Raw genomic sequence first — 26,733 nt, 5'->3', positions numbered from 1 at the left:
TGAATCATTGTTCGAAAATAAGTACTCGAAAGGCTCGAATTCTATTTATTTAATACATAATTATATTATATTAAAAAATACTAAAGCTCGCGGGCGACTTACGAACAATCCAACAAATTAATTTAGACTCGAGTTCGGTTTGGAAAAAAGTTTGAACATGTTCGAGTTCGACTCGAATTTGATAAGTTCGAATACGAATCAAATATTTTTCGAGTCATCTCAAAAAACTCATAAACCACCTCAATTCGTTTACACTGAATGACATACGGAGATTATAACAGAGACGTCCTGTGTACCAAATTACAGCTCATCTCGTCCCTCTTCCTATTTCTGCCTCAAATGTCTTTTTCTTTTCTCTCTTTTTTAAATAATAAAATGTCATTTTCTTTGTTAACACGGCTACCTCCAAATTTCATTTCATTCATTTCATTTTATGAAATTTCAGTCGAAATTTAGGAGCTTTAACCGTATAGAAATGATATCTCACTAGTTATTGGAACACTTCCCGGAAATATTGAGAGATATATAAAAAGCTTGCATAATTTTACGATTGTCATCGTCGTAGTCTAATAAAGATTTGGCAAATATGGTTTAGTATCGCAGGAATCTAAAAAAAAATATTACCATGCTCCACTTGCCCGTATAACTATATCTTATAAATCACTCTGAAGAAGTTGGCTTTTCCTAGTTCTCCTAGGGAGTAGGGAGGGAGGGTGGACCATAATTACATTAATCTCAAGTGCAATATTTTTAAAATATGGATTTCACGTATGAAATACATTGAATTATCTAGCCGATTGAAAGATATACAAGAGATATCTTATGTAAACATATTTTTATATGAAAAAAATCATTTACAACATTTTCGTGGAGTTTTTATTGGCGTAGAGTTCTTGTATGTTGTAACTTTGAATCCGTAAAGATGGTCATGAGATATTTGGCATTACAAGTTAAATTTAAACCAATGACCAAGAAATAAGTTCGAGCTTGATCAGACCTTTTAGCTGGTGAGGTCTCTGATAAGATAATCATGGATGAATTTAACAAGAAGTTTTAATGATAAAGAGATTCAAGGATAAATTAACACTTGCTAAAAAAATAAGAAACTCTTGTAGAAATTTATTTCTTGGTCATATGCTAACAAAATTCCGTAACTAAAAGAACTTGTACATCACAAAAATGTAGATGATTTAACAAGTAATACAATTTTTTTGAGGTTTAATACCCCTATTGATTTGATGTAGGTTTATAAGCAGAGTATCCGAAAGAAGATTTCTTGCAAATTTGCCTCCAAATCACAAGCCAAACACGAGCCTCTCATGGTCCAGTAATCGAGAGGAAGACAAGATAATACAAACCAACACCGAATGTGCTTATGGTATACGTACTTGCAACATAGCGCATACCAGAGTATGGTGAAATCCTGGTTGATGAAACTTCAGAACCAATATTGCAGAAGTTTCTCCTCTTGCCTGGCCATATTTCTAAGTTGGGCCGATGATCAAGAGGGCCGATGATCTTCTCTTGATCATCGTAGCCTGATAATCATTTTTCCAAGGTGAAGCAGCCATGTCCAAGATCCAAATAGACACTATTGAATGACAAGATTTTTTAATGCCTCCAGTTTTTCTACATTTCCGTTTGATGCAACTGGGAATGCACGGTGGTTAGTAACTGAAATGTCGCCACCATTTTCAGTTACGTGAAATGGGTGGTAAGCTGAATTGGAGATAACAGAGCTGTGTTTGCCCTCAAAGTACGAGGAGTGTGGGAAGTACTCAGCACATCGAGCCTTCCATCCTACAAAGCACGACAAATGAAGTCACATGAAGGAAAGATTTTTCTTAATCTGGTAAAATGACAAGAGGCTTCCATTCTTTTGTGCTTTTATAATTTGACTATTTCTACCATCAATAAACACAATCACATAAGAAGTACATGCTTGAATAAATTGTCCCAATGTCTTGTGCCACTTCCATTACTGAAATCGGAGACTAAAGAAGTCAATCTATAGATTCTTGTAAAAATATAAATCTCAACCTTAAGCAGCTAGTAAAAGTTCAATTTGTCGTGTATATTTGTATTCTTGCTTGTGACCTAAAACAGGTTCAGGACCTAAAATCTGGTACATAGATCAACCATATGTGTTCTTAATTTCAGTCTCGCACTCTGATAACACGTCAAATTTCAACGTTCCATAGGATGTATCATTGAGCAAACGTGTTGAAGCAAATTTTCTTCATGTGGATACGAGATAATATTAAAAAACCAAAAGACTACAGTCAAAATGTAAACGGACTCTATAAAGGGCTACAAGTGTGATGCAGCTCATACTGATATATCAACAATTTTACTCTAGGCATCTGATGCTCCTTGTGTTAAGAAGAGAAATTATAAGACTGTAATCTACGGATACCATAGATTTAACTAATGACTTACTTGATGCAGCACTATGGTCATCAAGAGTCGACTCTAGTGATGCGTGGACTCTAATGCAGTCCTTTAGTTTCCAGTTTCTGATGGACCCAAGAGCTCCATTGCTGAGAGAGAGAAAAAAAAGCTACTCGATCGTGCAGGAAATTGTGGATTGATGGTTTAAAATACATTTTAATAACGCGACATACAGTGAAACTTGGTTGTTAGTTGATTCTTCTATCAAGTTAATAGCCTCATCCTTCTTGTTTGGCTCCGTAACAAAAATCATTTCTGCTACAGCAGCTCTATGCCTCAACGAATCTGTCAAAATTATACGAAAAATGTAATATTACGGACAAATTACTGTAATAACTAATAATCAATATTCAAATTGGTAGATTATGACCTTTATGTGCCTCAAGGAAAAGGGTGTTTGCCTCAACAAGAGATTTTCCATGCAACTGGCTGCAAAACAAAAGGAAGTGAACAAATCTATGATCTCACTCAGTGCACCAACAACAGTGAAAATCGGGTAGCAGAGATTCACCCAACAAGTGAAGGAAAAAGTAGACATAAGAAAGTACCTAAATAAAGGACGCTCAGCTTCTAAAACACCGCATACAAGCTTTTCGGTATAAGTTACAGGAGCTGGTATGGTTTCCACTTTATGGAAGAATTTTATCTGCAAAAAGCAAGTATCAAGTACAGCAAACAGCAAATCATTCCATCTGGAATCATAAGAAAGTGAATTAAAATCTAGCACAAATACAATTCCCATATATAAGATAAAAATGTCTTCATGCGAATGCATATTATATTGGTGAAAATGATCCAATAGATATCTACCATACCAGGCATCGATGTGTGTCTGGGTCATCGGCATCCAAACGCTGCATATGCTTTACTGCCTGTGGTAAATAATGAGATGATTTCCATCACTCCCAAAATTTTAAAAAAGCTGAAGCATCGAAGGAACATAATCCGGAGACTGAGGCAGCCCAATGTCAGGTTGATAGAGGAAGGAAAGATAATAAAAAAAACAACACCCATCATGATGCACACAAGGTACAATTTCCGCCTGACGAAATCATGCAAAAAAGATAAATAATGGCTTCCAGGAGAATTTTAGAAAATGTTTGCTGCAAAACTATGTAGTGAAGACTTCACCTGCAATGCAAGTATAATTTTCTGCTTTCTCATATAGACTTCAAAGGAGAGCAGGTGTGTCTCCAAGGAATTAGAAGAGTGTTTCTGAAGTAGCTTCAAATACTTTGCAGCTTCCATCAAGGGATCTTCAACCTACAAGTATAGATTACAGTATAATCGCTCCACATCAATTTTGGCAAGTGTGTTTTCAACAATCTGTTACTATTTATTAACTGCGACAGGTGGATAAAAGCTAGCTTCTTGCATAAAATGTTTTACTGAAATTAGCCTCAACACTCCCACTTGGATGACAAATAAACAGATAATAAACAAAATTAGGAGTGCTTGTATTTCAACAATAATGCCAAGACTTCACAAGTCTAACTTTAAATATCCAAAATAATGTGTATTACCTAAATTTCCTCGTTTGAATAAAATATATCATCATTCAACCACAGCAATAAAATTAACTAAAAATTCAAAATACAAAGATAATTTCATTAGGGACTACTAAAACAATTTCATTTTAATGACGAAGACATAAGATGACCTAAGCTGATTAAAGAAATTTGAAGGCATCAGGATAGATATCTTGCTAAAAGGAATTTTAACAATAACATGTACTCCCATGAAAGCATAAAAAAATACCTGCAATAACTTCTCTCCATGCGGATCAGTATCTACTGATTTTGCATGGCGTTTTCCAGATCTTGAAACAGTAGGGGCATTTGATCCTTCCTTGACTTCTGCTTCCTGCACCATTGCAATCAATGACTCAGAAACTATGTTAAACTACTTCTTTCAGGGAAGCTAAGGCTAGAAAGCTGATCACTTTCTTAGCTCGGGCCTCAGCTTTCCTCTGCTTTTGCCTTAACTTTTTTTTCTGTGAAGTTGGCAACTTTGATATCTCCTCATCTTCTGCAGATGACTTTGAAGGAGAATCATACAGTTTTAAGTAGCATCTGCAAATCATTTCAAATGTCAGGAACAAAGGTCGGAAAAGAAGACACCAAATCTGTACTTATTAGTCACTGATCGTGATGGCAATATGAGAAGTACTTCAGCCCATAGGATCCCATGTTACAAGAAATATTATTGAGAAGATGATGAAGCCAGAAAATATATCAGCGGAGAAATATAGAAAGAGTACTCGATTACTCCAGCAGCTGCTTTATGAAAATAACAATACGAGTGAAGACGATCTTGAAATTTCAGCATTTCTACATAAGTTCGGAGAGTCATTTTTCTTAAACAATAGGCATGGAAGTCAAATTGGTCCTCAGTAATGTCAGCATAATGCTTTTCCACAGATAAGAATTTCTTCAAAGCCCTTCCAAGGTCCCCTTGGCGTAGATAGCTTTCTCCCGATGCTAGCTCATACCTTAATAATAATGGGTAAAAAACAGCTTATGTATATGTTTGTTTACTTGAAAGAAGTAAAAAAATTAGAAATTTGTTAAAAAAGACATACCACATGCACTGCATATCATAAAGGTTATTGTGCTGTTCCCCATCTTTAGTGAACAAGACAGCTGTCTTTTCTGCCAAGACAACCTAGAACAAAATGTCCAGGATAAGGGCATAATGAAAGGGAAAACATGCGCTAATGTAACAAAGAATTATCTGAGCAAGGTTATGTAAAGGTGGAATAGAATGACATTGAACCTGATCAGATTGTAGCATACGCTTAACACATTGACTATTGACATAGCGATCCGCAAGATCCATGCATCTTGCTTCATCAGCCAATGCAGCCGCTGCTGCCAGGTCACCAGCATGCTTAAGAATACGGCTCTGTGATAATAAAGCCACAAAAATATATTAGCGCTACAGCAACCATGTAATCTCCAAATAGATATTAATAGGTTCTTAACCCAAGGGTAAGTGAGACATACGAATCTTATTAGTAAACAGGAATTCGAAGTTTAATAAGTAAACACATTGAAACCAAGATATTTATATCTAAGTCATATATTATGAGGAATGAAGGACAACAAACCATATCCCAAAACATCATTTACTCAGGTCAAAGAAGCTTTCACAAAAAACTCAAGTCAAAACACTCTGGAAGCAAATATACTACCATCTTGTGGGGTGCGCAGTGTGTGTGTGTGTCTGAGAGAGGATTAAACTGAGATATTCATGGACCCAAATCAAGAATGCATGCAGTTATAGGGATGACACACAACATATATGGAATGGAAGAGAAAAGAGCATTATGCATTAAAAAGCCACATTACAGGAAAATAATCTAGCTTCACCCCTAATATTGTTGGCTTTCATTTACCACAATAATGGATTCAACATCTCCAATCGATAAATTGCAGTTTTTATGTGAATTGAACTCATAAACGCCTCGCCTACTCACACACTTTCGTGGTATAGCCCATATGATAGTATTATTAGCTGTTCAATAAAAAATTATCCTCCCCCAGGTCCAATGGAACATGATCTTACTAATCTGACAAGTTTTTAGATATCTTTTTTTTTTATTGTAAACGAAAATTTTATTAGAATAAGATAACAAAGTACAAAAAAGCAGATGAGAAATCCGCAAACAAACATCAAAGAAAGAAAACTATTACACTTTTGTCAATAGCATAGAAATTTCCAATCCCTCGCTACGTCTGAAAAAAAGAGGTTAAAATCTGGCAACTTTGTCGTCCAACTCGCGACTCTGAATTTAATCTTCTCTAATTCCTCGTCCGTAGACTCGGCTATGTCTGTGAAAATTCTGTTGTTCCGCTCCAACCAAATTGACCAAAATAGGCAATGAATTACCAGATACCAAAAATTCCTAGTTCTCCTCCCGGTAAGTAAGCTTGGCTCCAAAAGAAACATGTTTCTTGAAAAGGTCCATTCGAAACCCAATTCCTGCAATACTTTTATTCAAATTCCGCTCGTGAACGAACAATGCAACAATATATGGTCTTGATCCTCTTTGTTCAGGCATATGCTACACCAGTGCGGGCTTAAAGCACAGACAGGCCATCACTTTTGCAACGAATCGCAAGTCGGCAATTTTCTCAAAGCTACAATTCACGAGAAAACTTCAACTTTATGCAGGATAGGTACTTTCCAGATATTAATGAAATACGGGAATAAAGAAAGTTGTTGATCGTAAAAAAAGAGTTCTGAAACGCAGATCCCAGTCAAAGTTGGAGTTAACCGGGAAGTCCACGACACTGATTAAGTTGCTAACAGGTTTGTTAAGGGACGTGGAAATCTGAATCAGAGATGGAAAACGCTCTTTGAACGACGAACCCCTCCCCCCCAATGATCCTCCCAAAAACGAATGAGATTCCCCCTTTTGAGCACCGCCCTAATTAATAGATGATAAGTCGGGTAAGAACGAGATATAAATTTCCAAGGGCTTCTAAAAGTCGAGTTCCTAGCCAACCCCATGTCCCACACATTTTCTTGTAGACCATAAATGCTCTTGATAACTTTTTTTCACAAGGAATCCTTTTCCACTGAACATCTCCACCAACATTTCCCTAAAAGTGCCTTATTCTTCAAACAAATATTTCCCAAGCCTAGACCTCCCTATCTTTTGGTTTACAAACTTGATCCCAGGCAACTACATGACAATGCGCCTTCCCATCGTCTCCGTCCCACATAAAGTCCCTCATTAATTTTTCCACCTTTTTTGCTACCCGAATTTGCACTTTAAAGAGAGACATGAAATACATTGGCATTGCACTTAACACCGACTTTATCAATATTAAGCAACCCCCCTTGGGAGAAACGTTTTTTTCCGCTTGCTAGTTTCTTAGACATTTTGAAAACCACGGGTTCCCAAAAATCAAAATTCCTAGGATTGCCTCCCAACGTGCCCCGAGATACTTAACTGGCCACTTCTCTTTTTTACACCCAATCGCTAAAACCAAACCTTCGACCTCCTCCACTTCCGAATAATTTAATTCCAACAAAACGCTTTTTTCCAAGTCAATTTTCAATCTCGATTTAAGGCTGAAAGAATTGAGAATTTCCCCCAAAGCAAGCAGATGTCTCTCTCTGATTGGACAAAAATCAAAGTATCGTTTGCGAATTGGGTGTGAGAGATTTCTATTTTGTCTCTCCTTACAGCCCTACTCCAGCCCTCTTACTTCATCTGTACCCTTGCCATGTCTACCAAACGCCCCAATCCATCGATCACTAGATTAAAACGGAAAAGGGATAATGAGTCCTCTAGCCTAAGACCTCGCTCCCCTTTAAATTTGCCTCGTGGCCATCCATTAATAAAAATTGAAAAAGAGACATTGGATACACAACCCTTAATCCACTTTCTTCATCTAACACCAAATCCTTTCTCTTGAAGCACAAAGTCCAGAAATCTCCAATCTACGTTATTGTATGCCATTTCCAAATCAACTTTAAGCACCCACCCTTTCCTCTTTTTCCGTCTGCATTCATCTACTATTTCATTCGCGATAAGAGAACCTACAATATGTCTCCCTTGAATAAATGCACACCGGTTTTCCACTATTGTATTGCTCAAGACTTTCTTCGACCTGTTGGTTAAAACTTTAGCCAAGATCTTTTACATGCCCGTTATCAGGCTAATTGGTCTAAAGTCTTTAACCTTGATCACTTCTTGTTTCTTTGGGATCACACAAATGTAAGTTTCATTGGTGATACCATTAACAACGCCTCCTTCGAAGAATTCAGCAAACACCTTCATTAAATCCGCTTTGACTGTATCCCAACACTTTTGATAGAAAGCCAAGGTAAACTCGTCCAGCCCTGGAGCTTTCGATCCATCGCTTTCAAACACCGCTTTTTTAATCTCTTCCTAAGAAAACGGAATCTCCAACTCCTCTGCTTCAAGCCTATCTAAAGGCTCCACTCCAACCCATCGAAACCCCCTCCCATCACCATCCGATTTCCTATAAAGATTTCTGTAAAAACCTATAATGGTCTATTCAATCTGGCTCTCCTCCGTAACCACAGACTCATCCTCCGGTTCCACCTTATCTATCATTGACCTATTCCTTCGATTATTCAGTAAAGCATGGAAAAATTTGGAATTCTGATCCTCGTCCCCCAACCATCGCACTTTTGCTTTTTGACTTTCCATCCGGAACTTTCTAAACGATATGACTTCAAGTTCACACCTCGCCGCCCTTCTTTCCTCATTAAGAAAATCTAACCAATTTCCCCCTGCTTCTAAATCATCCAAATGTTTAATTCTCTTTACCAACTCCGTGTATTCAACATCCACGTCTCCAAAGACCTCTTTATTCCATTTGGAAACCCCAACTTTTGTTCCTTTGAGTTTTTTCATAAACTTATACAATTCCCACCCCTGACTAACCCCATTGTTCCACCAGGACAAAACTGAGTCTTTCAAAGTTTGATGTGACAGCCAAGCATTCTCAAATCTGAAAAGAGATCGACCCCAACTCAACTTAGCAGTATCAAACAACACTGGATAGTGATCAGAAGTAGTTATGGGTAGCACCGTTTGTTTGAAAGTGGGGAAAATGTTCATCCATCCCCCGGAGAACATGTATCAGCCTAAACGGCAACAAATCAGAGTAGCCCCGAAGTTAGACCACGTTTACTTTGTGTTCAATAAAAAGGGGTCATGCAGTCTCAATTCCCTGATCAAATTGTCAAAACACGACATGCTCGTAGTATTTGAAAGGCCATTCATCTTTTCTCCCGTGTTTCTGACTACATTAAAGTATTCTCCCAAGCACCACTTGTCACCTCGTATTGATTTCAAGCCCGCCAGTTCGTCCGAAAAGAGTTCTCTATCTCTTGGCTTGCATGGTCCGTAAATAGCTGAGAACCCCGATTTGATATCATCTTTCCAACGGATCTCAATCGAGACCGAAAATCCCCCTATCAAATTATCACTGACTACCACCACTCTAGAATCTCACATCACTAAAATACCATCAGATCTTCCTAATGCCTGTAAGATTACCCAATCAACAAATCTGAACTTCCACAAACTTGCAACGAATCGATTATCCACCGTTTGTTTCTTGATTTCTAGAAGCACCCGATATCCGGTTTTTCCTTGCGTAAAACAGTGCGAACTAGTTTTCGGCTTCTTGTTGCCCCTCCACCCCTAATTTTCCAAGAGCATATTTTCATATCAACGCATTTGGACCCTTCGAAGTCGAGCCTTTCTTGTAGTTAATCACGCACTTCAGTCTGTTTAGTTCTCTGCTTAAGACGCCAGTTGATTTCTTGACACCTTCCCAACACTTATACTCTGAATACATTCCCGGAATCGTACTCTCAGCACAAGACTTGATCTCCATCTCAGCCCCTTTGGAAATTAATCTCTATACTCGTCTTAGCATCTACCCTCATTTGCCCTCCTAGAAAACCACCAGACAACCCCGGAACAAAGAACGACGAAGATAGAATAGAATGAAGCTCGAATGAGTAATTAAGAAATGATGAATGAAAACAAGATAGTAACTCTCCCACTATAGGTTTCGCATTTTCAGGTTGAAGTGACCCGGTAGCAGGCAAAAGTCCGGGAGATGATGAGAACAGCCCCTTAAGATCCACTACCTCTTCCTCGGTGTGAGCTGAAGACTCTGATTGACAAGAGACGTGGCTAGGCAGTAAAGCTTTGTGCCTAGCTTGCTCCTCGGACTCGTGGTTTATCAGGGATTGAATGGGTGATCTTCTGAATTCTTTAACTTCTTTAGGGACAATTCTTTTTGAAATCGTAGAGCAGCTGATAGAATCCGCAACTCTTTGTTTTCTACGAATGTTTGAATTACCCCAACCCGCCAAAGTCCTTTTGCCATTAACCACGACTTGAGCGTATGATTGTCGTTCGTAATACTCATAGGCTATTATGTCAAAAGTATCAACCTGAATTCGAATCTTTGTAGTCCCTTGTCCTCCCCATCCAACAGAATCTTCATCCTACTTTTATAAACCCTCCTTCGGTACCTTTCACCTTGATCTTAGCTGCCCCAAGATCTCTGAAGTATAACGTGTCAGCGCTAATGTCCATCAAACCCCCACAACGATCCCCGACAATTTTAAAAGTATCTGGCGACCATAAGTTTCAAGGCCAAAGATCCTAACCAGCTACTGCAGCAATTATAAACCATGTCTGACGTGTTGACTTCTGGTCTCCACTCCTCAAAGACCAAAGACACCCTTCTGTCGAAGAATCGTCTCTTTAATTTTAGAAAATAAGATAATTCTGACAAATTGGAAGGCCATCTCACGGCTTTATTAGCTTGAAAAGGAAATAGTTCAACCCTTCTGTTTACATAGTTACCAAGAGCAAGTTGTATATGCTCCCATGAAATGTTGACCCTTCCTTTGGTAACAATAAGTGCTTCATGCCATTTTTTATCCACCATTTGCCTACCACTGTCCTCAATGACCTTCAGCCCTCGACGAAGCTCAATCTCGTTTAGTCTATCTTTCTCATGTACGAAGTTACCTCTACCTGGAGCGTTGCCGCGTTCTAGAATGGGTTGGGCCTTCCTCTGAGAGTTCCCTGCCAGTAAATTTGCCAAGATGTTGGAAATTCTTTTCCAACCCCCTGAATTGTAACCACTAGGCACTAAAGTGATCTGTTTTCTGCTTAGCTTGTTGAATTTAGACACCTCTAGGAAGCTCGTTTGTTTGTAAATCTCTGAACGGTAAATACTGCATTTCTTCCCCTAAAGCAGCTATTAAAATCCGAGCACAAAGAAGGAAGATTGACGAAATCCTTAAATTTTAAACTGATCCAACGTGCCTCTTCTGGATCTAGATCAAGCACATAGCTAATGTTCCTAGTTTTTCAGACCACCATATTGAAGAACCCCCAGGTGCCCACCCTCAGCGTGAACACGTTTTGTTTGATCTTCACTTCTTCATCCCCAACTACTGGCCTAAAAACAGGAAATGACCTCCGTTGATACGACATAGCCCTGTTCAGGGCATACATCTTCTTGAAGGCGCTAATGTTCAGCGATCTAGAAGCAACAAAACACAGAGAAGAGGCCTCAGTACAGAGAGCGGTCAGAAGGCACCATTATCAACAAAAGAGCAGGAAGCCGGAGAGAAGACAAGACCGCTGGCTAGAAAGAAGACAGAGACCGCCAGCGAAGAGGTACTCCAGCGACGGCCGCTATCACCGGGAGGGGGAGAAACGAGGCAACAGGAGAGAATAAAGAAAATGAAAGAAGACGAAAAGGTAGAGGACCGCCGACGGCTGGCGCCGGGGGAGGGGGGGGGAATGCGGTCGACGATGAGCAGGAATAGAGGACAATGATTGAAGAAGAAAAGTTACTGATGGAACCTAGATGCATCTAGAGCAATAACAGAAACATTAGTTTTGTCAGACTCATTACATAATAAACTTTATAACTTAAAATAAAATAAAAGCAAAGAGAGAGAGTGATGGGAATTATTTCCAATCCTAGACCTTTACCTAAGTTCCACTTCTAAGGAAAAATGGCGACCGTATCAAACAAAATGCAGATAGGAAATTATTCTCCACTAACAAACACCGAATAACACAAGATGCCTTTTTGCGAAACATAAACATCTCCAATGCTTACTCAAATCTCATCGGAGGAACTGATTTTTCTCACAACTGATTTCAAGGAATAAAAACTGTAAGAAAATATTCACTAAAACATCAACAGCGCAATAGAATAAAATAGTCTAGCATATAATTACCTTCACCAAGTACAAATCAATAACAGTTGGAGTGTGTTCTATGGCCTCGTCAATTTTTTTGAGAGCAATATCATATAGACCGCGTCTGTCATAATGCTGGACAAAGAAAGCAAATCAGCAAAACAAAGAAAGCTTCTTTAACAAACTCAAGACAAAATCCAGCAGAGCTATTGTGGGAAGGGAAAACATCATATGCATCAAAGAGTAACAGCTTACCTGAGACAAATAAAACAAAGTCCACAGAAGTGTTGGAGGTGGCTCCTTGTCAACACTGCACATACCATCATATTTAATTTAAATGACATTCTGTATAATGGAGAAACTAATCATCCAACCAAGGGGTTGAGGTCAATGAGACTCTAGAGACATGCAAATATGAACCATAAAAGAGTTTGAAAATACGGTAAAATTCAAAGTCATTCCGAATCTAACTATATGCCAAATGTTTCTCGACATACCAGTAGATATATAAAAAGGTAAAAAATAAAATATCCTATGTTGCATGGATACAGGTACGAGTATCGTATCGAATACGATACGGATACGGCGACACGTCAAATTTTGAAAATATAAGACACGATACGACTAGGATACGATAATCATTAAAATATATATAAATATTATATATATTTATATTTTATATAAATTTAGTATTGAAAAGTAAAAATCATAGAGATAGATGTAATATTTTATTAATCATGATATCTTAGGTACAAAATATTAAACGCGGAATTCATCTTAAACAAGTAAAAAAAATCAAACATCCATATCGGTTTCATCACCAACACTGCCTTCATCAGTAAATAAGACTGACTCCAATTCAGGTACGTCAAGAGACAAATTGGCAATTTCAAGGATAGCAGCACCCTCCATGTCCATGGAATCGAATGCATCCGCTCCAACATCCCACATCTTACTTTCTCCTTCATTATAATGTGGACTCCTCCTTGATAAAAGACGAAGATTGTAGTGAACATACACCAAATCTTCTGCTCTTTGTGGTGTTATTTTGTTTCTCTTCAATGAGTGTATGAAATTGTAGGTGCTCCAATTTCTCTCACAACAAGAAGAAGAAGAAGGCTGCCCAAGTAGCTTTAAAGCTAAACTTTGAAGAGTTGGTGTGGAAGCACCATGTATAACCCACCACTTAGTTGGAGACATCAAACCTCGATCACGCATTGCATCATTATCAGAAAAGTCGTCAATGGCGGCTGAAAAAGAGGCAAACTCCTCGTTGACACTTCTTCGTTCTGATGAACAAGAATAATATCTTTCAATGCACTTTTTTCTTTCCCTTGAAACTTCGATATCCCTATGAGGAGGAAGACGATTGGGAGATTCTTGGAGCCACTCATCGCTGTAATATCTATACAAAAAGATTGATAATTAGATATGAACTCATATGTATAATTTGCTAAAACTTAGTTAAATTTTTTAGAGTTTTACCTCGGATTCAAAGAATGCGCCAAACAATGTAAAGGTGTATTGCTTTTATTCCATCGCTGCACCAGAATATCATGAACAATCTCATAAAACTTTGAATCTCCACTGTGAGGCCCTTTCGAGATAGCAACCCTAATCTTCTCTATCATTTCATTCCACCACTCATATACTAAATGAAGACAAGGATGATCAGTGTCTGCTTTCCTTAGCATCTCATAAATTGGACTTGTGAAAGAAAGTATATAATCAATGTTTTCCCAGAATTGTTCATCTAATATCTTGTACTTCACTGCTCTAGCCTTCAGTACGTCATCCTCCTTGTACAGATCCCATCTTTCACTAATCACCATGTTTTCAAGACATTTCTTGATTTGCCTGAACCTTTTAAGCATAATGATTGTGGAAGCAAATCGAGTCTCTGCAAGTGAGAGCATCTTCAAGTTTGAGTTATCGTTGAACATCGATAATCTCATATTGTGATTCATTATAAAATTCTTGATCATCAAAGCATTATCTGATACTTCTGCTATCCACTTGCACTCTTCAAAGACTTCTTTGTTTTGTATGGAGTCAATAGGTGCACAAATATTCTTCAAAGCAAGATTCAAAGTGTGCACAACACAAGGTGTCCAAAATATGTGTGGATACTTTGCCTCAACAAGTAAACCAGCGGCCTTGCATACAGGAGCATTATCTGTGACCACTTGGACAACATTCTGATGTCCCACTTCGTTTATGGCATCGATGAGCAACTTAGAGATGAAACTTTTATCCTTGTACTCACCTTCACAATTTATTGCTTTTAGAAACATAGGGCCACTTTCACACACTGCCATGGTATTAATAAGTGGTCTTCTTTGTACATCTGACCACCCATCACTACAAATACTAACACCTTTTTGTTTCCAAGCAGCTTTTGTTGGCTCCAACAACTTTTCAATATGAGCTTTTTCTCTTTGAAGAAGTGTGGTTCTCAATAAATTGTATCCCGGTGAAAGATAACCTGGAATCGTTCGTTGAGTAGCCATACTGAAAGCACGAATATAATGAGGATTTCTAGCAATATTGAAAGACAATCCCCCTGTGTAAAACAACCTCGCAATTTCAGAATGCAGCTCATCTCTCGCATTCAAATTAAAAGCTTTTTCAAGAGGGCCAAGTGTTCCTTTCCTCTTCTTTGTTGGATCATCACTTTGCAAAGAGAAAGGACTACTGCATGAGGATTTTGAAGCCATGTCTGATGCAGATGATGAAGGCAATTGTACTTCTTTCTTTCGGTTTAGCATTTTTCCTTCTCGATTCTGCGTCATCCAGGAGTTGTTGCATATGTTTTATTTGATCTATTGAAACAGCCACACAACCAGCAATTCCAAATCCTTTGAGTTTTAATAGGTGTGCTTTCACCCTCGAGTACGATCCCTTGCACACTTTAGAACAAATGTTACACGACCAAGTAACATTTCCTCCACCAGCTCCCTTTTCAATCTTCGTTACAAATTTCCACAATGGAGAAAAATCATTTACATCCTCTTGTATACTCTCCTTTTGAAAAATGTCCATTGCAAATAGGCTGTTAGAAGTTTTGAAAAGCAAGAAACATAAATTCAGTCATGGCACATAGAATACGATGTCATCCAAATTGACCAAATTCTAATTTACAACAAATATAGTTCACCGTATACTGTATGGCCAATAGTTCACTGTATGGCCAATAGTTCACTGTAAGCCTCTTTCTTACAAATAATGTTATAGCATTAAACTCTTTTGTGATGCTTGAAAATTATTTTCCTATAGTAAAACAAGAGATAGAATACTCACTGTATAACCAAGAGATTTTCAAAAAAAAAAAAAAATTAAAGTTAATTTATTTATTATAAGAGAGATGCAGAAAAGATTACTATCCTCTTGGTTGCAGGCGGCGGCGGCGGCGAGTGACGGCGGCGACGGCAGTGGCGGCAGCAGTAGCAGCGGCAGAAATAGAGAAGAAGGGCGACGCGTTGAGTTGAGAGCGGCTTCAGCAGAAAGAGAAAGAAAGAGACGACAAATGTATATTGGAATTTAAAAACCCAGCCCAATATATGTTAAAGTATTTTCCTTTTAGTCCTTAGCAATTTTACTTTTTTTAATTAACCCCTAAAACTTTTAAAAATTTGCAATTTTGCCCAAACGTATCCGAAAAACGTATCCACGCCGTATCCTTGGTGTGTCCTCGCCGTGTCCAAAACGTATCCGACTGGTCAAGCCTAAACAAAGTCAACGACACGGATTTTGGGGTATCCGACACGCGTATCCGCGTATCGTATCCGTATCCGTGTCGTATCCGTATCCGATACTTCAAAAAAAAATTTCAAGGTATCCGTGCTACGTAGAAAATATCCAATATGGGCACCATCCAAACTTGTAAGCAGTTGTGGTAAATCTCCATAGAACATGCATGAATTTGAATTATTTACCCTATTTATAAAATTCAATCTATAGATTGACCTCACAAAAGCGCTAGAATTTGAATGTAACCTACTAAAAGGATAGTTCAGAATGAGAAAAAAGGAACTTCAAAGAGAAACTTGGATATGCATGAATCATTGGACCACGAAAATTAATTTAGTATAAATAAAGGTAAAGTCAGGCAAGAGCATGTAATCAAAAAGTAAATTAGGCGAGAACAAAAAAAGCTCATCTCTGCACACATCCATACCAAGAAATGGCATAGAGAAATTACCTCCCTGGAAATCCACCTGTTGTCTTAATAGAGTGCTCTACCTCAAGAAATAACTTCCCCAAAATATCTGCCTGAATAAAAGTAGTTGGAAAGTTTTAAACATCATCAACCATACAACTCCATGCATCCATGCAATTATCAATATTCATATAGAAGAATTCACTGACCTTTCCAGGGTGATCATAAAGAGGAGAAAGATCAGAAAATAGAGAGGGAATGCCCTACACAAGAATCAAAATATATGTGAGTAGAACATCTCCCAAACTAGCCAACAATTTAGTAAAATTAACAACTGAGTAGGGTACCTTTGACAGAAAAGGTCGAATGTAATGTCCAGCTGCCACATGAAATTTTTCAGCACTTAGAAAATCAAGTGGAATTCTCTGTCCAGTGGATATTCAAGAAAACAAAATGATTAAAACAAAATCTGGAAAAAACAAAGGTCCAAAAACATTTCCATGAGATTCTAGACTTCCTTTCCCTGGGAAAACTTGATACAAATTTGGAAAGTAAAAACATGATCAAAAGAAGACGAAAATAGGTTCTAAAGCAAAACATCAACAGACAGTTCCTGGAAATTAAATTATGAACTGCGTGACTAGACATTTACAAACGAAATAATTGCAACCTTAAATTCTTAATTATGTGCAGCGTGACGATGCACATAGAATTTTAGAGGAGATGATGCAGTTTCCAGGAAGCAGATAACAAAAAAAAAAACAGGTGTGGTACCTTCACAGCAGATGACCTCTTATATTGTTTGCTAAGAGATTCATACAAGGCCTCCAACTGACAAATTTCATCAGAAGAATAGTGACCATCAACAGAATATAGTTGCTTACACCTTTGGAGGCCTTCATAGTACCTAAATAGGCGAGCGATTAAAAGTACGACAAGAATATATGTCGAAACTTCTAGAAATGAGATGATAAAGCTAATCACTCAGGTGAATTGAAATGTTCGATAAAAACAAAACTGATCATTCAAATGGATTGCATTATTGACTATTCAATAAAAATCAATCCTAAATCTGAACAAATAAGAGCTGACTCTCAGCAGCCACTTCTCCACTTGTATCAAAGGAAAAACACAATGTATTTTGATATTTTTAAATACTGTTAGCAGTGTCGATTTCCCATCCCCAAGATCAATGAAATAAGTAGAATCGCCCATGTCATGATTCTAAAAGTTGACTGCACAATACATATAAGTTGGGAATACAACATATTGAGCAGGCCATGGTTTTCTGTAAGGCATCATAAACCTCTCATTAGCGAAAATTTTGTTGGAAAACAGCTGTTTTGTCTCAAGCTTCGACATTTAAGACCAATCAAAGAAGAAGTATGTTGGAACTTCTCAGTTCGCAATCTTAATTTTGATGTTAACAAAACTTATCATCTTATTTCTAACCATTTACCTTATTGCGCAGACAGCTAAAACTGAACTAATCAGTTCACGAAATCATAACTGAAGCTATCGAAGATATCAACTGATTAAACCAACTGATCGCCGAGACCAAATCAGTCCAACTGGTTCTTCTATCAAGCAGTTCTGTTAATTGTCCAGTTGATAAGTAATTCAGCAGGAAGATCTCAAAAGCCTAGCCAGCTGAAGTTGGAAGAGCTCAACTAACCAGTTCAAGCTGAACAAAGGTGAAATCAGTTCAACTGACGAGTCAACTAATTTCATTAAGCCCAACTGAAGATCAGTCAAGCTGACCAAACTGAAGCATCAGTTAAAAACCTTTCAGTTGCAGATTAAGACAAGCTTACAGTAAATGGATTCCAGCTGTACGTAAAGGTACAACCCCTTGTCCAGTCAAAGGACAATAATGGCCGTTGCATCAGAGCATTAGAAGACAAAACGCTTCAGAAGGACAGACGAAAAGACGAGACACAAAGTCCAAGAAGCCGATTCAAAATGCAACGGATACAATAAATGAGTCTCACTGTACGATCAGTTATTTCCGCCTATATAAAGGGAGATCAGTGAAGACTCAACAATAATAAAAAAACAAGAAGAGAGTGAGAAAAAGAAAAACAGAGAAGGGCACGCTCAGTTGCAAATCAGCTTATAGAAGCATTCAAGCCCAGAGGGAACTCGTTATCATTGTATCTGCTTAGTATAGAAGCCATTGTCCCTCAGTATGTGAGAACACTTTTGTTCAGTTCTCACATACACACTCACTCTCAAAACCACTCAAAAACACTCTTGCACAAAGACGTTAAACTTGTGTATGTAGTCTTTGACACATAGACGTTAAAGAAGTGTTGGCTGGAAGGTGCTGCCTTCAGTCGTAGCTAGGAGTTCAGTTTAGGCAGTAGTGTAAGTCCTAGCCGAGTGGGTTTGTACAAGTAGTTGTATAAATCAAAGTCTTCTAGTGGATCCTATCCGTGGAGATAGAAGGGGTGACGTAGGAGCAGTTGAAGTCTCCGAACATCCATAAACATATCTTGTGTATTTAACTGATTAACTATTGTTTCAAACTGTTTTGATAAGTTGGAGTATTCGTCAGTTCAGTTGTCACCGTAACTGAACTGAAGAATGCAAAAACTAATATGTCTTATTTCAGTTAGTCAGTTTACATAAGTTAAAATGTTTTCTAAATATAGCAGTATTTTTCACGAAGGATTACTTCAAGTTTCTTCCGCTTGGTTTTAAAACCAAACTCGATTTACTTCATCGGTGTTAATATTCTTAGAACACGAGCTATTGAAGCTCATTGGAAACTGTTGTGTACGAAATGCCTTCGAAGGCACTAGCACACACGATCCTTCAAAGTAAAATTAAATTTTCACAACATTTCTCCTGTAATATTAAAACAATAATTTCTCCAAATCAAAGGATCAAAATAGGAACATGTAATGATCATACTTAAACACCATGTTTCACAAGTTTACAAGGATGTAACAAACCAATGTAGTGACTAAAACCTTTGAGAGTGAATTGTTTCTGATAGGCGAAATTTATTATAATACGATACCTGTAATTGTCAGGATTCATAGAAAGCAGCACGATGTACAACTCCTCTGCTTCGTTAAAGAGGCCAAGCTTTTCGAGTAGAGAGACCTGCTGCTCCTTGAAAGATAATTTATCGATCTACAGTACAGAACTACAAAATATTAGGTGTTTAACAACAAGATCAAATATCAGTGCACCTAATTCTTTTACAACCACTTACAATTTTGGATTCTTTGTTGCGCAACTCCTCAAGAGCCCTCTGAACCAACCCACATTCTTCCAACAAAGAAATCTGTAGCAAATATTTCCTCAATGTTTGATTAAACAATAAATAGATATGTAATAATCAGATAGATATTTGTCGGAAGAATTCCATATTTTAAAGATGCACAATTGCGAAGCAAGAGGAAAACCCAAGAATCAGAGGAAAAACATAAATTTCTGTCCCCGTATAATATTAGATATAGTTAACCAGATGCATTGCAGTTCATTCAACACTAGCTCCGGAACCTGCTTTGTCTAGAGCATAATATCCAATATCTAATCTAAACAAGTAAAAAAGTAAATTAGAGACCAAATTCTATGCCAAACGATTACTTTAAAGTTCAAGTCTCAAAGAGAGCAGTAAAAGATTGCCTCACTGTGAATAACAATAAAACAGCCAAATTTCAGGAAACTGACAAAAGAAGTGCATACGGTTCAAGCACTTGTATGCCATGCAACGTCAAACTCAGCTCCAAAGTACAACAATTATATGCTAAAACAATATGTTCTACATTTATTACACGAAATGTAACAAAGGTAAAAGAAAATATTTCAAGCAATTTATAGATACACAAGTAGCTTCCAGTCAACAACATAAAGTTAATCATGCCCAGTACCTTGTACAAAAGCATTTCGTTATGCTCGCAACGTTCATTATCAGGAGGATAGTCATCCTCGAGAGTCCCTTCATAGGCTTCAAGGATATCAACCGCCTTCAATGCACTAGAAATTAAAAAAGGTAAGTACTATCACAAAATGAGAAATCATATACAATTAATTAGGCTTCCAAGATTTCTGAGTTTTTATACTATACTTAAATATCAACATTTACAAGTCGGTATCAAAGTATACAAAATAAACTATCAATCTCCTCCATCCAAAAATAAGAAGTTTGTCCAAGTATATATTGCCACATGTATATGTTGCCACATATACCGTGAAGAATTTGTCTCCGGTCATTGACTTTGCGAATTCTAATCCTCAATTACAAAATAGCTTCAAATATGTCTGATACTCCAAATGGATTACCAATTAGACACATGGATTTACTTTACTTGCTAGTAGTTTTATTTTATTTATTTGAGTAAATTATTTACTAATATTCTTTATATTTTGAAGGAGTGGGGTGGAGGCTGAGCAGAAAGGCTGCAAAAGAAACCATAGAGCTCTAAAGAAGAAGGGCAACATAATATATCCTCCCTCCAAGGTGTTTAAAAAATAATCAGAAAGAGATGCATGAAATATTAAGACAATGAAAATAAGCCACAACATACTTGAAATTCAGGTGATGTGCAACAGCAAATCCAAGCCAGTTCATTCTATGATTAGGTTTCAAGGTGAGCAATTGTTGCCTCGTCTCAATAAAACCAGACAAGTCGCGCATTTGTGCCTGTAAAACAAATATGGAAACAACATGGCACAATATTAGCTGGACAATGTCAAAAAAACCCTAAGCTACTAACAAGCTAGAGCAGAAAGTTTTAATATATTCTTTTTCTACTTTGTAAGACGGGCAAGAGTCCAAAGAACTATAAACAATTTAATCTCTTTTCTCCTCAATTGTTTAGAAAATTTTGGAGGAATCATTTAAACACGCACTCGTGAAGACAGATCCAGAGGACAAGTTTTTGATTGTTAGAACAGTATGGAAAAATGACTAGATTCACAACCTTTGAAAAGTGCATTGCATGTCCAACAGCATACTAGACATTTTATGGATTACACAACAGAACACATCTAAAACTAACATAGGTAGCACAAGAAGAACACGGTGCATGTCAAATTTAGGCAAGGTTTTTGAAGAGAGATCGAAAAAAGAGGCCCTTTTGCCAAAACCCGAATGGCGATTGTTGATATCTATTGAACTGTTTTAAACTTGTAAGAATAAGAATCTCCACAGAGACACTGCTGCCCTCTCTTTTTGAATAATTTCCAGGTTCATTTGTCGAAGTTAACTCTAAACAAGTTATTTAAACTCCATGGTCTCACTTTAACCAAGATATTTGGCTCAAGCAATTTAACTTTTTAAAAGATAAACATAAAAAATAGTAGCAAGGGTACAGATTGCGAGACAATGTCGTGGACATCTGGCAAACATTTCAATTGGCACTCGTGAAAAGAAAAGTTTATACTAAGTTTACACGGAAATTATGTTTCTCAATCAGATTCACAAACAAATCTACTTAGGTGGCGTTTTCAAATGCTTAAAAAAGGTGATTTTTCTTTTATGAATTGCAAAATTTTGTAAAAGAAAATTTCGTAGTCACATTTTTTTAAGCATTTTGCAAACACTACCTTAGTCTGTTTGATGATCTATTATTCTGTTAGTAATCAAGTCTCTACACTGTTTTGTATGTCTAGCCTGTGATTTATTATTCTGGTGACTAATCAAGTCTCTACACTGTTTTGTACAACCAGCCTGGTATGACTTTTTGTTGACTAAAAAGACAACACAGGGAAAAAAACATGGGTATTCATCATTCCATTAACCATGCCTAATTAAAAATTCAGCAAGGGATCAAAATGTACATTCCCTCACAGAGGGGTGATGAGGAAATTTGAGAACAAATACCGTAACAATTTAATTTTTAAAATATATATTACATCTCTCGCTTCTAGCATAACAAGACTTCTTGTTCAATAAAATATCACATAAAAGTGCTTATGATGTTGCATACCTGTAAAAGAGAGAGATCCCGGAGTATTTCAATATTATCAGGATCAATTTTAAGCGCATTGCGATAACTCTTAATCGCTTCCCTATATTCTCTGTCCGACCGATACAAAAGACCATAAACATGCCAACAAACATGACTCTTAAGGTCATTCTGCACAAATGGGAAGTGGATTTGATGTGTAAACAATAAGGTAGTCAGTTAAAGCATAAATGGCCTTTACACTAAATTCAAGGAACGGTAAATATGAATTAACCTTTAATCCAAGTTTAACAAGTTCATATGCTTCTGACTTGCGATCCATGCAATTCAAAATCAAACCTTTCATTGATAGAGTTTCTACAACCAAAAAATAAAAAAAATAAAATATAATAACACAAACGAGTATCAAGAGTGAAAAACTAGCATCTATGGACAAAAACCAAAGTAGTTTGCTTGGCGAATAAGCAGATGGGAAATACCTTACCAGCTCTTATCCTGTTACCCCCTCATCCCATGAACAAATAAAAGTTCAGTGAGCATTATCAAAACTATCATGAATGTCACAAAGCAAAGAGCATGTAGCTCAAGAAGATTTTTGGTATTTTTACACGGAGACCATTGGATCGCTCAACATATAACATTTTCAATAGAACATGAGTGACCAATTTCTATAGGTTGATCAGAGCAATAGACATAATCCACCATTAATTTCCCAACAAAATAGAGAAGTTAAAGGTGAAGACAGAAATACAACAGACGAGAGAAGCTCCCCGCTCAATGCATCCTCAGGTTCCATCGCAATTTATATTCACAACAAATCAATATATTATTGACAAAGATTTTCTACATTGATGGACATTTTGAAATATGCAATCCAGTTTACATTTTTTTACCTATTATCCTATCATTGAGGGTGTACCCCACAAGCTATACAGAGCTCTGGAGAATTGCCCCCAAAGTATAAATGTCTAAATCACATGCTCGGTAAAATTGAAGTGGAGGAAAATTGCATGCTTTAGAATGTATGAACAGCTCTTCCGGGTCCTAAAAGATTCGAAATAAGTTTATATCATAGTTAAACACCTTGAGGAGGTTATAGACAACTGTGGGAATCACCGGGATCTCAAATCTCGCCATACATATTTTAGCTCAACTTGGGAAAAATCCAATAAATAAAAAAGCTTTGGAGTGTAATAATGGTAGACAAATATTCCCATAGCAAATACATTGTGCAAATACCTGATTCATACGCTAACATAAAATAAACGAAAAGAAACAAGTAAGTTGTCTGAAGGATGATGTTGAAAAGTTTCCTGGAACCATTACCCCTCCCACACACTTATAAGCACAATGAAAAGATAAGAGAAGAGAGGTGCATGAAGTTGAAGCAAATTTCATCTTAACTATTATGTGTAACAATTGGAAAAAATAAGACGAATAGAATAGGCTCTAAAGTAGAATGAAAGTAATTTTTTTACACTAAGTTGACTAGAAATTGAAAGAAGTGTATCAAGTTCCTCTACAAATTACCCCGTAACTTTAATATAAATTATCAAATCAACTACCAAATAAGTGATTTCACAAGACAAAAAGTTAAAAATAATAATAATAAAAACTCAATTACATAATAAATGGGTTTGGTAGTGGAAGTTGATTAGAATAATAAACAGCAGATAAAACATATTTCCATGGATATATTTTTTTAAGTAAAAGAATGTGATTGATGGCATCCAGTAAACAAAGATTAAACCTTCATCACTGTGACTGACACATACCTCCATGATCAGGGAACTTCTTTAAAATTGCATCAGCAGTCTTTAAACCCTTTTTATACTGTTTTGTTTCGTAAGATTTCTGCACTTATCAAATAATGATTATGACTCAAAAAAGTCAAGCTAGTTGTAAAACCATGAGAATCAAAACAAAAATGTCTTACAAGAAAGATATTGTCGAAATTTAAATTGATTTGACTTGCACATAATTGAAGATCAAATGATATTCATTGTATATGATAGCTAGTAGAAAACGATTCTTGTCAAAAATTCGGTTGCTGATGCACTGTTAATAATACTTCAGTCCAAATTCTATGGTACACGCAGAAGGTTTACTACCATACTCTTATGAATTTAACTCACAGTTTATACATTCCATCTTCCTTAATCCTTTTCCTTTTGTTCATTTAAGAAACTCAAGATCAATGACAATCGTGTTCCAGGAATTTTATTAGTATACTACATCAATTATCACTTGAAATTTCACGTTATGAAGCATCTAAAATCTTTTTTCAGATTTTTATTATATTTTGGTGTTTTGGAATGATGACAAAACTGATTTAGAAGTTTATTTGGCGAGTAGGTTGTTGAGAAGAACATATAGGTTAGTATTCATTTAAATCGTAGAACAAGATTCAGTAAAGATGATCTACGAAAGCTGTAGCAGTCAACTGGCAGGAATGATTGGCTGGAACTGGAATACAGCATTAGCAGGTGGTTGACATCTAAACGGTTGAGAGAATAACTAGCCAAGACAGTTTACTGCAATCACGTAATCTTAAAAAGGTCATTGTAAACTGTACTTCACGAATAAAAAATTCTAACAATTTCCCTTTGGAGTGGAAAAGGAGAGGACATTGATGAGCTACAACACCTTTGAACACTTGTTATCTCTCTTCAGTTCATACATTTGTTTACTTTGTTAACTATTTGTGTCTTACTTATAGTTTTGCTCATATCAAGTCCCTGCTGACTTTGCTAGAGTTTAGCACAGTGTTAAATATTCAAGCAAACACAAAAAACTCAAAATAATTCCAAGAGACTAACAATTAAAATACTTTCAACAAGACCCAAACATTCTATATATTTTAAAATCATAAAGATCAATTCAGTCTACTAGAGACTATAATATCCTCAAGATACAACTTTACTTGATTTCAAGCATGCAGCATACATAAAACAACTAAAGAACAATAGCTTCTGATATAAGCCTCATTAATCTCAGAATGGGCCATTTATTCTTCCCTCAAGTAAAAAGAACGCCTTTTCACACACAAAAAAAAACTTTCTAAAGCAGAACAAAAATCTTAACCGAAGTGTAATGAACAAAGACAGAAATTTGAATAAGATGTAAATTGCACAAAAAGCGACAAAATCATAGCTAAAAAGGGATTATGCATAAGCTAACAAGCACAAGCCGCATGCCAAACGCAAGGAAAAAATCGATAACGTATAGTGGAATAATCACGATCAAATGCATAATAATCCTAGGGAAATTTCAGATTGATGCAAACTTACAACGATGAGTTTGAAGAGGTTGGCCTCTTTGGGAGGTAGTGAAGCCCCCATTGAAAATTCGCCGGAGAAATTACGAAGGGGAGGGAGAGAAATGAGAGGAGGGTTTATCTGGCGCAACCCTACCGGCAACACTGATAATTCTGATGGAGAGACCACCACAGTAAACAGCTGCAAAGGATAGTTTTGTTATTTTACATTTTTGTAAGATATTTACCTCAACTATCTTATACTATAATTCAAGCGACTCATCCGATCAAATTTCGACTCTCGATCAATAATGGATCTCTCGATTGTAAATATAAATTTTAAATCTTACCATTATTTTTGAGCTCAAACCTGAATAACTCGATATTTTCACGATTCGGGTTCAAAATATTATACTCAAATGAGTTCGAGTTGAATTTGAGCCTACAAAATTTAAATCCGGTCGATCTCAACTCGACTCTTGTGTGTTCTTATATATTAATAACTCTTTTCAAGCATCAACTATTAGTTACTTGGTAAGATTTGCAGTTATATTTTATTGTTTTTAATTATTTTTGAATAACGGTAAATATATAATTTGTAGAAATAATGTGTTATTTTTTAAAGTGGGTGAGAGAAATGGCCGTGACACGAGTAAATCATAGATTTACTACATGTCTGATAGATTAGTTTGTGAATTGATCTTATTAAATCGATTAAGTTGAGCAGTGGCTTAAACTTAACTGCTTGATATAATCATTTCAGTGCAATCTAGCTTGACATCTCGACGACCAGTAGCAACATAAGAATACATATAAATAACAATTATATCCGAAAACAACTCAAATTTTTTTTTGTTATAATCAAAACTTAAGATATATTAAATCTAACAATATACATATAAACACTACACACCACCTGTGGGCAAACAATGTGGGTGCGACTGACATGCTCCCAACTCAACATTTTAAAAAAATAATAATAATAATTGGTCTTTTGAAAAAAAAATTCTTCACCCAAATTTTGCTCGTCGTTTTTGTCTTCTGCTCAAAGCCTGGTTATATCTCTGAAACTGGTGGAAATTTGAATCAAAATTATATCTCATGAATGTGAGAGTGTCTTTTGGCTCTCCACATTCTTGAGTTAGTTGTGGCTTATTATTGTAGGAGTGTCTTTTGACTTTCCGCATTCTTGAGTTAATTGAAGAGTTTTG

General features: G+C 36.6%; 2 protein-coding genes across 3 annotated transcripts; both read right to left on the bottom strand.

The window, feature by feature from the left end:
* Window positions 1-1,109: 1,109 nt before the first annotated feature.
* Window positions 1,110-25,744, bottom strand: LOC142546687 (N-terminal acetyltransferase A complex auxiliary subunit NAA15). Its single transcript, XM_075654534.1, has 26 exons — window positions 25,557-25,744; window positions 24,042-24,120; window positions 22,541-22,623; window positions 22,288-22,437; window positions 20,884-20,999; window positions 20,227-20,332; window positions 19,566-19,637; window positions 19,368-19,483; window positions 17,117-17,249; window positions 16,690-16,767; window positions 16,552-16,605; window positions 16,385-16,455; window positions 12,439-12,493; window positions 12,223-12,318; window positions 5,227-5,355; window positions 5,033-5,115; window positions 4,712-4,942; window positions 4,394-4,523; window positions 4,210-4,314; window positions 3,583-3,714; window positions 3,267-3,323; window positions 3,000-3,097; window positions 2,822-2,880; window positions 2,625-2,736; window positions 2,440-2,540; window positions 1,110-1,800 (listed from the first exon to the last, which is right to left on the bottom strand). The coding sequence occupies exons 1-26, from the start codon at window positions 25,605-25,607 to the stop codon at window positions 1,592-1,594; spliced, it is 2,706 nt and encodes a 901-aa protein (XP_075510649.1). The 5' UTR covers window positions 25,608-25,744; the 3' UTR covers window positions 1,110-1,591.
* Window positions 12,690-15,213, bottom strand: LOC142546693 (uncharacterized). Of its 2 annotated transcripts, none has more exons than XM_075654547.1 (2): window positions 13,669-15,213; window positions 12,690-13,588 (listed from the first exon to the last, which is right to left on the bottom strand). In XM_075654547.1, exons 1-2 carry the CDS (start codon window positions 14,973-14,975, stop codon window positions 12,979-12,981), a joined length of 1,917 nt encoding a protein of 638 aa, XP_075510662.1. In that variant the 5' UTR covers window positions 14,976-15,213; the 3' UTR covers window positions 12,690-12,978. The 2 variants fall into 2 exon arrangements, with proteins under 2 accessions (XP_075510662.1, XP_075510669.1); XM_075654554.1 differs by having other exon boundaries at window positions 12,690-13,579.
* Window positions 25,745-26,733: the final 989 nt, after the last annotated feature.

The sequence above is a fragment of the Primulina tabacum genome, chromosome 1 (genome assembly GCF_025594145.1).
Source record: "Primulina tabacum isolate GXHZ01 chromosome 1, ASM2559414v2, whole genome shotgun sequence".
Taxonomy (NCBI): Eukaryota; Viridiplantae; Streptophyta; class Magnoliopsida; order Lamiales; family Gesneriaceae; genus Primulina; species Primulina tabacum.
The sequence above is the reverse complement of the archived record's forward strand: the minus strand, read 5'-3'. Positions and strand labels throughout refer to the sequence as shown.